This window comes from Berghia stephanieae, chromosome 3, assembly GCF_034508935.2.
Source record: "Berghia stephanieae isolate SIO BIC M18660-M18661 chromosome 3, UCSD_Bste_1.3, whole genome shotgun sequence".
Lineage (NCBI taxonomy): Eukaryota > Metazoa > Mollusca > Gastropoda > Nudibranchia > Aeolidiidae > Berghia > Berghia stephanieae.
This window is the reverse complement of record NC_088362.1, coordinates 73,902,874-73,915,596: the sequence shown is the minus strand read 5'-3', so window position 1 is coordinate 73,915,596 and position 12,723 is coordinate 73,902,874. Positions and strand designations below refer to the sequence as shown.

Below are 12,723 nucleotides of genomic sequence, written 5' to 3'. Positions count from 1 at the left end.
AAGACTAGCATCCTAGACTAGGGGGATGAGAATAGTCACTTCGAATGGAAATCTTTAAAAATGACGCAAAATATTGTCCTTTACAACAATGTTAAACTAGGCCCATAAGTGGGTTCGGATGGCAGACCTGCATAATATGTGCACGTCGGCCCAGCTCCATTGATCGAGTTTAAATTATTTAGAAGGATAGCGATAAAAATCAGACAGACTGACAAATAGACAAAAGAGGGATCTATTTGGATCTATTCATCTATCTATCTATCACTATATATATATATATATATATATATAAAATATATATATATATATATATATGTGGGGTGTGTGTGTGTGTGTGTGTGTGTGTGTGTATGTGTGTGTAAAGTGCCTTGTGAAAAACAGCAATAGTGGGGCAAGAGTATTGCGATTATCATCAACCAACCGGTTGCTTACCACGCTCAAAATTACTTGACTGTTTACAACAAGTATACAAATTGCACTTCTGAGCTAATGACTCCAGCAGCCACTAGATGTTTCAACTTGTAATTGTTCCTATGTTTTATTTTATTAATTGTATCCTTTTTTTTTTTTTTACAATCCTCTACTACTATATTTACATAAATCAGATGTTGATAATTGAACATGTAGTGAAAATACTACTTTTTTTTTTTTTTTCGTGTGTCCATATAATTTAATTTTCACTGGCAGTCCCCCCCTTCCCGAACCCCCGACATATTATTGCTAATGAGGCTGTGGCTTGCACAAATGACGATTAAAACATTCTCTCATTCACTCTACGAACCAATTTGACTTTAGGGTCTTTAATGAAAAAAACAAAAACATACTAAGATAACCCTTTGGTTAGCTACAGTGCAACGACGGAATTGGGTATATTATGATTTTGCTTCAGGAATAAAATGAAATGCCAACCGGAGCTTGACGTATCTCGAACCAAACCCAGGTTTTCCGGGTGAAAATAGAACGGTATGGTTTACTTAAAGATTCGTCTTATATGTACAGCATTGCTGTTGGCTTCTCATCTAAAGTGCTTTGAGCGAGTTCTATGAATAGTGTGGGAAGGATCTTCTTTTACTGCTCTCTATGTGATGTGATCACTAACTGTTTCCGGGCTGCTGCTGTTCTCCAACTCCAAGGTTTTATTAGCCTGTGAAAGTTCATCCATTTGGACTTCGGATGCCAAGGGGACTGGAGTATCCTGATCTGTATTTAGGATTTAAAAATAAAGAGATAAATACTTATTTACCTGATGATTTAACCACAGCTAAAATAAAATTAAAATCTGAATATATTTTTATCAAACAGTTCCAGACAAAGCAGAAAACAATGCAAGAAAAATTATTCCAAATATTCACCATTTTTTTGTATTATTTATCGTACACCAGTGCCCGATCACGCATTTACGCCCCTCCCCCCCCCCCCCCCCCCCCCCCCCCCACCAAGCTAAATTATCCATTTATTACAAACACGATCCAATTTTAATCTAGTTTGACATTATAGTTGACCGTTTTCATGACTAAAGCAGTTTTAAAAAGTGAAAATAAAGCTCAGAGCAACTCAAGGCTTTAAAGAATCTCGATTTGCATACTGTTACAACTGTGCCGCACTCTGAACCCCCCCCCCCCCCCCCCCAAAGAAAAACAAAAAAAAAAACAAAAAACAAAACAAACAAACCCCAACACACTTTTAAAAGTTTGGCCAGAAAACTCGTCGGTAATTTTAATCGATTAAAAGTTGGAGGGAGAGTTTTCTGGCCAATTTTATGGATTTTTTTGGTTTTTTTTTTTGTTTGTTTTTGTTTTGTTTTGTTTTTTGATTTGGTTTTTTTTTTTTTGTATTTATTTTTCAGAGTACGACAGAATTCAATGTGAAAATGGTTAGTATAGTGCCGAAAATCATTGCTTAAAAGTCAGAATTAATGACACTAAATATTCAACACCCCACGGAACAAGAATTACAAAAAACTGAAGATTTCATATAGGCAGCCTTATTACAAGCACTGGCGGAGCTGAGAGAGACATTTCTAGGCGTATAAATAAAGCAAGGAATACGTAAATTACGAAACAAAGTTTGGAGAACAAACGGCTACAAGTACGAAAACCAAATTTGTATCATTTCAACACTTCAGTATGTTTGAATGCTGAAGGATGACAGATAGCGACATGAACAGACAGTCTGCTGCTCATACAAAGTGCCTCAGTTGGATCATAAACATTTACTGGCCAAATAGAATTTAAAATGAAAGACTGCTAGATCACTGTGGAATGGATGACGTGAAGGACCTCATCGTGAAAAGAAGGTGGATTTGGAAAGGACATGTTATGAGAAAGGAGGAGGGAAACATCAGCAAAACTGCCCTACACTGGACACCAGAAGAAAAGAGAAGAATGGGAAGGCCACGGGCAACCTGGAGGAGAACAGTAGAGGGAGAGACGAGAGAGAGAGGGAGAGAGAGAGAGAGAGAGAGAGAGAGAGAGGGGGGGGGAGGGAGACAAAGAGCTCCCAAATGATGATGGCCACAGACAGAGGAAGATGGAGGTCCTTCGTTGCTGCCCTACATGTCAACGGGCAGAATGGGCAGCAAGTAAGTAAATAAACTCATCTCACAAACATAAGGATCTCTATTGGTTCCAGGCGTGGCTGTCATATTCAGGCGATATTTTGCATTTCATAAAGTATTATGATCAACAAATCAACTTACTAAAATATCGAGTAAGATCATGTCCCATCGTAGACCGGGTTTGACAAAGTTCCGACACTAGCTGGTTCGTATCCCATCTCTTGTTGGTGTCATGTTCAAGCAGATGTTCTAACAGGTACCGGTAATCCTTAATATTCTCCCTTTGTTGTTGTATGGTGTTCATGTGGTTGGTTTGACCAGGTTTGGCTTCCTCTCTGACAACCATACACCAGATGGCCATTCCCAGTGAATATGTGTCACACTGAAGAGAGGAAAAAGAACGGCATAGAAGCAATGAATAATGATTAATACTATTTTAGATGTTTTTTTTAAAAAACGATTTAAATGCATATCTGGATGCCTTCCATCGCACACAGCTAAGAAGGGTACTGGACATCAAATACCCAAAAAAGATCTCAAATGAATCACTCTATAAGATCACAAAAGAAAGACCAATCTCCCTTGACATTTTACAACAACGATGGCAACTTTTCGGTCACATACTACGCAGGGACAAAAAACATACCAGCTAACCAAGCCATGTCGGGATACTTCCAAAAACACGGGAACCTTTTCAGAGGAAGACCGATCACAACACTCCCTGTGATCCTAAACAAAAACCTCACAACACTTGGACAAAGCATTAGTCTCATAACGGCAGGGGACCTTGAAAATCTGAGAACCCTAACAGAGGACCGGCAATATTGGAGACACCTCACACAGGAAATACTGGAAACAGCCAAGGCGACCCGATCTTTCGGTCGAGACGCGAAAGGCATCTAAGTCAAGTCAAGTAAGTCAAGTCAATGCATATAAACAAACATTATAATTTCTTGATTTAATGGATTTTTCTTTCGTTTCTTTTTGCTGCGATATATATTTTTTCATATTTCAATTGCATGCCTTATTTATTTTTCCGAATTATTGTTTCATTGGAGTCCTTTGTAAAGCGCCTTGAAAAACCTTAAGAAAAAAAAAATCAAGTAATAAAAGAGAAAACTTTCTTTAAAAACGCAGGCACTTTTTTCTCACCACCAGAGGAGAGACAGAGAGAAAGAAAGAAAGAAAGAGAAAGAGAGAGAGAGAGAGAGAGAGAGAGAGAGAGAGAGAGAGAGAGAGAGAGAGAGAGAGAGAGCGAGCGAGAGGCACTTCATTTCTATGTAGTCTTATGGTATGACACTCGCCTTCAGAGTGGGAGGCGTTGAGCGGCTTAAAGTTGAGTCCTTGGAAAAGGACTTTTACAAAATTATCTCTCCATATTCAGATTCAAATGTAAAATGAATACTTAGACGTTCACAGTGTTGTCCGTCCGTGTAGAAAACAAAAACTGTAATATCGCATTACAAGCGTCACGTCTCTGACTGTGTTGCTGTTGGCTGGAAATCCCGTGTAAAGCGTTTTGAGCACGTTTTGTGGATATTGCGATTTATGAATGCTCAAGTTTTTCCAAAAAAAATTTTTACCTTGTAGAAGTTGATCTGATCATTCCAATCTCCTCGAATTATTTCAGGCGGGGCATACGCTATGGTTCCAACCCGTTGGGTCAGGGGCATCTGCTTCGACTCGACAATACACGCCAGTCCAAAATCGGAAAGAATGGCATCTCCTTCGACTGAGATAAGAATATTGCCCGGCTTGATATCCCTGTGTGCTATTTTATGGCCATGGAGGTAAGAGACAGCACTTGTCAGTTCTAACATGTACTTCTCGGTCAATTGAGAGGTCATTTTTGGTAGCTGTGATATCAGGCTGCCTCTTTGGTAGTAGGGCATAGAGATGACGTACATGTCTGGACAATCGCAAGCCTGAAAAGGAGATGGATGGACTGAATGAGAATTCAATTTATAATAATAATAATAATAATAATAATAATAATAATAATAATAATAATAATAATAATAATAATAATAATAATAATAATAATAATAATAATCACCATCATCATCATCATCATCATCATAGGTAGTAGTAGTAGTAGTAGTAGTAGTAGTAGTAGTAGTAGTAGTAGTAGTAGTAGTAGTAGTAGTAGTAGTAGTAGTAGTAATAGTAGTAAAAAATTTTTATTCTCTATTGTCTTCTGGCACTTTTCTATTCACTTCATATCTTGTTGTTACCAACATAAGTGCCTGCTCCACTCACTTTTCTGAATTAAAAATTCACCCCATACACCGGAGCATACTCAATGTCTCAATCGTTTCTATGTTATATGTTTGTGTTGAGAATATTGGCTATTAAGCTTAACTGCTGGTCAAAATTATTCGCGATGGTGGTGTACGAACGAATCGGCGGTCTCAAGAAGTGGGTGAGAGAGGGATCTAGTAATGACTTTGAGTTTGAAACGAATATTTTGTGTTCGTGGATAGCTCACACGGTAGAGCCACGCTCTCACCTGCCAGGCGGAGTTGTCGTACCAATAAGGTCGCAGGTTCAAACCCCACCACCGCCGCGAAAATTTTTTATTCTCTATTGTCTTCTGGCACTTTTCTATTCACTTCATATCTTGTTGTTACAAACATAAGTGCCTGCTCCACTCACTTTTCTGAATTAAAAATTCACCCCATACACCGGAGCATACTCAATGTCTCAATCGTTTCTATGTTATATGTTTGTGTTGAGAATATTGGCTATTAAGCTTAACTGCTGGTCAAAATTATTCGCGATGGTGGTGTACGAACGAATCGGCGGTCTCAAGAAGTGGGTGAGAGAGGGATCTAGTAATGACTTTGAGTTTGAAACGAATATTTTGTGTTCGTGGATAGCTCACACGGTAGAGCCACGCTCTCACCTGCCAGGCGGAGTTGTCGTACCAATAAGGTCGCAGGTTCAAACCCCACCACCGCCGCGAAAAATTTTTTATTCTCTATTGTCTTCTGGCACTTTTCTATTCACTTCATATCTTGTTGTTACCAACATAAGTGCCTGCTCCACTCACTTTTCTGAATTAAAAATTCACCCCATACACCGGAGCATACTCAATGTCTCAATCGTTTCTATGTTATATGTTTGTGTTGAGAATATTGGCTATTAAGCTTAACTGCTGGTCAAAATTATTCGCGATGGTGGTGTACGAACGAATCGGCGGTCTCAAGAAGTGGGTGAGAGAGGGATCTAGTAATGACTTTGAGTTTGAAACGAATATTTTGTGTTCGTGGATAGCTCACACGGTAGAGCCACGCTCTCACCTGCCAGGCGGAGTTGTCGTACCAATAAGGTCGCAGGTTCAAACCCCACCACCGCCGCGAAAATTTTTTATTCTCTATTGTCTTCTGGCACTTTTCTATTCACTTCATATCTTGTTGTTACCAACATAAGTGCCTGCTCCACTCACTTTTCTGAATTAAAAATTCACCATACACCGGAGCATACTCAATGTCTCAATCGTTTCTATGTTATATGTTTGTGTTGAGAATATTGGCTATTAAGCTTAACTGCTGGTCAAAATTATTCGCGATGGTGGTGTACGAACGAATCGGCGGTCTCAAGAAGTGGGTGAGAGAGGGATCTAGTAATGACTTTGAGTTTGAAACGAATATTTTGTGTTCGTGGATAGCTCACACGGTAGAGCCACGCTCTCACGCTCTCACTGCCAGGCGGAGTTGTCGTACCAATAAGGTCGCAGGTTCAAACCCCACCACCGCCGCGAAAATTTTTTATTCTCTATTGTCTTCTGGCACTTTTCTATTCACTTCATATCTTGTTGTTACCAACATAAGTGCCTGCTCCACTCACTTTTCTGAATTAAAAATTACATACACCGGAGCATACTCAATGTCTCAATCGTTTCTATGTTATATGTTTGTGTTGAGAATATTGGCTATTAAGCTTAACTGCTGGTCAAAATTATTCGCGATGGTGGTGTACGAACGAATCGGCGGTCTCAAGAAGTGGGTGAGAGAGGGATCTAGTAATGACTTTGAGTTTGAAACGAATATTTTGTGTTCGTGGATAGCTCACACGGTAGAGCCACGCTCTCACCTGCCAGGCGGAGTTGTCGTACCAATAAGGTCGCAGGTTCAAACCCCACCACCGCCGCGAAAAATGTTTATTCTCTATTGTCTTCTGGCACTTTTCTATTCACTTCATATCTTGTTGTAGTAATAGTAGTAGTAGTAGTAGTAGTAGTAGTAGTAGTAGTAGTAGTAGTAATAATAAATGGCATTTATATAGCGCTTTACCCCGTTGTCACAGGCTCTAAGCGCTTTACAGTGATATAAAACAAAACATATTACAGTGAGAAAAGTGTGAAGGAAATGTGATACGAATTCAATTTAACAACAACAAAATATGAAAATAATATTGCAACATTATGATGTAAAAAGATAAAACTTTAAGCGAGATTTGAACGTTGTCAACGAATCCGAGCATCTCACGTGTGATGGGAGAGAGTTCCAAAAATGGGGGGCCGAAAATTGAAAAGACTGTTCACGTATTTTACGCAATGGCTTAGGTTTGACAAGGATTGATTGGTCACTGCTTGACCTCAAGTTTCTATTGGGGACATATATGTTTAGAAGGTCTTTAATATAGGAGGGACTGTTCGTGCTCAGGGATTTGTAGACAACAGTACAAATCTTATAGGCAACTCTTTTTTCCACAGGAAGCCAATGTAACTCACGGAGAAGAAGAGTTGCTGACGGGTATTTTTTGTTATTGTGTACAATGAGCCTGGCTGCGTTATTTTGAGCAACCTGAAGTTTGCTAACTTTGTCTTTAGCTAAATTCGCCCAAAGGAAGTTACAATAGTCCAATTTAGATAAAACCAGGGAATTATTTAAAAGTTCTGCTATATGCTTCGGTATCAAATTACGAATTTTGCTTATTATTTTCATTTCCATGTACATAGATTGTATGGTGTTATTCACATGGCTTGTCATGGAAAGATCTTCATCAATGATGACGCCAAGGTTTTTTGCTTTATTTGAAAATTCTGTTGTGCTATTTCCGAGAGCAATAGGTGATTTATTTGCCTGTTTAAGGATACTCGGCCTTCCACACATTAAAATCTCAGTTTCACTATAATTTAATTTTAACTTATTGTGGTACAACCAAGATTTAATCTCATTAAAACAGTTCGTAATTCGTTGTATTAAGAACTGTAAATTACTAAAGGATGCTGAATCATATATTTGCGTATCATCTGCATAAAAATGATAACTCAGATTGAATCTGGATATCACACTAGAAAGGGGCTGCATATATACAGTAAAAAGGACAGGGCCAAGAACAGAGCCTTGTGGCACTCCAAAATTTAGTAAAACTTGTTCTGACTGAACACCATTCACCACGACAGTCTGTCATCCATCCTGTAAATATGATGTAAACCATTTAAGGGCAATTCCTTTTATGCCGAACGTATTTTCTAGTCTTCTTAACAGAATGTCATGGTCAATTGTGTCAAAGGCAGCTGAAAGATCTAAAAGGCATAATACATTGATATTGTTAGCATCAGCATTACATAACAAGTCATTAAAGATTTTAAGAAGGCGCCGTTTCAGTACTGTGTTGATGTTTGTAGGCTGACTGAAAGGGTTGTTCCAAACTGTTGTTCTTAAGATGAGATGTTGATTGTGTAAGAACTACCTTCTCCAAAAGTTTTGACAAAAAAAGGTAAATTTGATACAGGACGATAATTGTTTAATGTATTGTGGTCCAGTGATGGTTTCTTCAGAAGTTGTTTGATGAGGGCACTTTTAAAGCACGATGAAACTTCGCCAGTCAGTATGGATGTATTTATGATTGATGTAATGGATGGTAATAATGTATCGATGGAGCTGGCCAAAAGCTGTGCTGGTAGGGGATCAAGGTCGCAGGATTTAATGGGGGCTTTTTTTATCAACTCGTTTATGAAACTAGGTGAAACTGGTTGGAACTTGTCTAAAGGGGTACCACAGAATGTATTTGTATCTATAAATGGTTCATGCCGATCTAGTTCTGAACGAATGTTATGGATTTTGTCTTTTAAAAAGTTGACAAATGTGTTTGGCAAGTCTCTTTGATTGGTTGTAGATGGTAATGAAGTGCATCTTTCACGTCCAAGTAGATCATTGCAGATGTTAAAAAATTGTTTGCAAGATTTAGAAGTTTCGAATTTTGAAAGAAAATACGTAGTCTTTGCCTTTTTTATTGTTGTCTTCCAGGCACGAAATGTGTTCTTGAATATTTCACGATGAATCGTAAGGCCTGATGTTTTCAGCAGTCTTTCTGCTCTCCGACACTTCGTTTTAGCTTCTTTAACGTCCGACGTATACCACGGAGCATACTTGCGGTTGGTGACGGTCCTTGTTTGGAATGGCGCATGTTTGTCAAGCGTTTTGATGAGACAACTATTCCACTGGTCTGGAGAAATCATTGAATTTTTAGTAAGTTTTGTTTCTAAATCGCCTCTGAAATTGTCCAAATTAATGCCTTTAATGTTTCTGGTTGATGTGGTGGTGGTTTCTTGGAATGGTTTCGAAACGTCAAGATTGTAAGAAATGAGGGAGTGGTCCGAAAAGGGGAGATAATCGACGATGACGTTGGTTTTTTGGGACTCTGAATTTTCTACAATTACCCAATCTAAAATATGACCAGCAGAGTGGGTTGGCGCTGTTACGATCTGGCACATGTTCTCCGATAATGACTCGTGCAATTTAGCGGTGTCTGTGACGTTGTCGAAGTGAAAATTAAAGTCGCCGAGTATAATTGAATGGCCAGGACGCGTGTGTTGCAAACTTAGCATCTCGTTGATTTCCTTCCTAACATCAGGTAATTTTATTTTGTTTTTCTTGTTTGCTGGCGGTCGGTAGATGCAGTTTAAGTTGTATCTTGTATTCTGGAGGGATAATCTAAGATCAATGGCCTCCATAGTTTTGCAGCGCATTTCGAGGATTTCCACATGTTTAGATAATTTTGTTTTATAAAATACGCCAATGCCACCCCCTCGCTGATCTTTCCTTGGATACGATCTAAATTGTACCCAGGGGGTGTTATAGCTTTTTCAACTGGGTCGTCTCCAGACTGTGAGAGCCATGTCTCTACTATAAATAGTATTATAACGATTTAAATATTATTCTCAAGTAGGGGAGATAAATTTAAGATATTTTTTTGAAAGATGTAATTCGGCTAAAAAGCAATTTGGAATAATCTAAATTTTGAGACAACATACTCTAATTTAATAGTAGTAATAATCGTACTTCATGCAATTTCATCATCATCATCATCATCATCATCATCATCATCATCATCATCATCATCATCAGCAGCAGCAGCAGCAGCAGAAGCAACAGCAGTGGTAGTAGTAGTAGTAGTAGTAGTAGTGGTGCGGCTATGTGGTCTAGTGGTATGACACTCGCTTTCGGATCAGAAGGTCCTGGGTTCGAGCCTCTCTCGGCACATAGTTGAGTCCTTGGAGAAGGCTCTTTGCTCACATTCTCTCACCGTATTCAGGTGTAAAATGAGTACCTGACTGTTAACAGCGTTGTCTCTGTCCGAAAAAAAAAAAGTAAAATCGCCTAACAGGCGTTGTCCCGTCCTAAATGTTAAATGTTGCTGTTGGCCAGGAACCCCATGTAAAGCACTTTGATCACATTTAGTGGATAGTGCGCTATATAAAAGCTCAATTTTAGTAACAGTAGTAGTAGTAGTAGTAGTAGTAGTAGTAGTAGTAGTAGTAGTAATCGTACTTATTGATGTAATTTCATCACCATCATCATCATCATCATCATCAACAGCTAATAATAATAATAATAATAATAATAATAATGATAATAATAATAATCGTAGTAGTAGTAGTAGTAGTAGTAGTAGTAGTAGTAGTAGTAGTAGTAGTAGTAGTCGTAGTAGTAATCGTACTTATTGATGTAATTTCATCATCGTCATCATCAACAGCAGTAATAGTAGTGGTAATAATGATGATAATAATAATAATAATAATAATAATAATAATAATAATAATAATAATAATAATAATAATAATAATAATAATAATAATAATAATAATAATAATAATAATAATAATAATAATAATAATCGTGGTAGTAGTAGTAGTAGTAGTAGTAGTAGTAGTAGTAGTAGTAGTAGTAGTAGTAGTAGTAGAAGTACGAGTACTTGTAGAAGTAGTAGAAATAGTAGTAGTTGTAATAGTTGTAGTAGTAATGGTAGCAATAGGACCTGCAGTTGTTGTCATTACAGAGCTAATTGACTCTTTGTAACATCGCTTCATAGATAATATTTTCAAAGTAACATAAACAACATTCACTATTAATTTAGCATCTACATCCAAATCACGATTTCAAATGAATAAATATCAAATACACAAATGAGTAGTAAATGAGAGTATTAGAAAAAAATCGCTGCACAATTTTCCCAATCAACATTCGTGAGTTTCAATTAATTTTGATAAAAAATGCAAATAATATTCAACGTCATGGTAACTATTTATCGAAATCAAATATTATGTTGGTAAGCTCTCTGTCATAGCATTCTTAAAAACATTTATTAAATTAGAGTATGTTGTCTCAAAATTTAGATTATTCCAAATTGCTTTTTAGCCGAATTACATCTTTCAAAAAAATATCTTAAATTTATCTCCCCTACTTGAGAATAATATTTAAATCGTTATAATACTACTGTAAGGCCATCCACAAGTCTATACGCATGAATAAGAATAAGATCACCTCGTATTCTCCGATATTTTAGAAAAGTCAATTTGAGATTTAGAGATACCGAATGTCAGGCAAAATCTATTAGTGCGCCTTTGTACGTTCTCAATTTTCTTGTATTATAATTAATAACGACAGCAGCAATAGTAATGAGGGTTGAAATTGTAGTCGTAGCGGTAGTAGTAGTAGTAGTAGTAGTAGTAGTAGTAGTAGTAGTAGTAGTAGTAGTAGTAGTAGTAGTAGTAGTAGTAGTAGTAATAGTAGTAGTAGTAGTAGTAGGTGTTGGTGATAGAAGCGTTTTTAATGAGTGAAAAATATAAGAAAACAACAACAACAGAAATAATGTTGATACAGTATATCCTACATACTTTACAGTACCATTTATGTCTAATTTATCTGTATACCTAGACTAAATGTGTTTTAACATATCTGTTTAAGATATTTATGTTTTTAATATCCTCATTTTCAAAGAATCATATTTATCATTTATTCCCATTTGCATGTGACATAATTGCTTTATTGACATCAAGATAGTACTAGTATAACTATTTTTAAAAATTTCTTTTATCGTTTATTCTTCTGTTTTTTTCTTCTTATTATTATTATCATTATTTTGATCATCATCATTATCATCACCATCATTATCATTTTGATTATTATTATTATCATCAAAGTTATTCTAATTGTTTTTCTTCTTATGATTATCATTATTGTTATGATTATTATCAATGTCATATTATTATTATTATTACATTGATTATTATTATTATTTTTAACATTATTCTTATTGTTTCTCCTTCTTCTTCTTCTTCTTCTTCTTCTTCTTCTTCTTATTATTATTATTACTATAATTATTATCATTATGAAAATAAGAAGAATGAACTGATGAATGAATTAATGAGAAGCCGAAAGGGGCGACAATGATAATGGCATATGATATAAATATTTACTAGGGCCTACCTCAAAAATTTCCACGATATGTTTGTGCTGAATATTTTGTAGAATTTTTGCCTCGGTCTCAAAATATCCCTTGCTCTTTTTTCCTCCAAATCTTTCTTCTTTTGAGAGCAATTTTACCGCACGTAAGGCGCCTCCATCGAGCGGCTTTGATAAAATCACAATACTCGTCAGTCCTTTACCTGCAACACGAATGTGTTTCAAGCCATATGTTTTGAAAAAATCTCCTTCACAAATTGTGACCGATGCCTCATAAGAAGTCGACATCGAGGAATCCAGAACATTATCCATTTTGAATTCAATTGGAAATCACAGAGAAATCACGAAGATATTTTTTTTAAAGTATTAAGTTAAGCAACTAGTCAAGCCTTTTCTTGTTTCAGCTTCGAGGACTGCAAGAGAAATTCGGTACAGCTCAGTAGGTGTCGAAAAATTCAACTGAACCATATT

The 12,723-nt window shown here is 36.8% G+C and overlaps 1 protein-coding gene across 1 annotated transcript; it reads right to left on the bottom strand.

The window, feature by feature from the left end:
* Positions 1-341: 341 nt before the first annotated feature.
* Positions 342-12,723, bottom strand: LOC144969646 (uncharacterized). The gene is made up of 4 exons (XM_078908788.1): positions 12,277-12,723; positions 4,141-4,482; positions 2,699-2,939; positions 342-1,200 (listed from the first exon to the last, which is right to left on the bottom strand). Exons 1-4 carry the CDS (start codon positions 12,562-12,564, stop codon positions 1,079-1,081), a joined length of 993 nt encoding a protein of 330 aa, XP_078764914.1. The 5' UTR covers positions 12,565-12,723; the 3' UTR covers positions 342-1,078.

Coding starts and splice junctions, on each gene's coding strand:
- LOC144969646 (XM_078908788.1), bottom strand. CDS start 12,564: ATGGATAATGTTCTGGATTCCTCGATGTCGACTTCTTATGAGGCATCG. Junction 4,483..12,276: donor ATATCGTGGAAATTTTTGAG/GTAGGCCCTAGT, acceptor TCTCCTTTTCAG/GCTTGCGATTGTCCAGACAT. Junction 2,940..4,140: donor ATCAGATCAACTTCTACAAG/GTAAAAATTTTT, acceptor TCCTCTCTTCAG/TGTGACACATATTCACTGGG.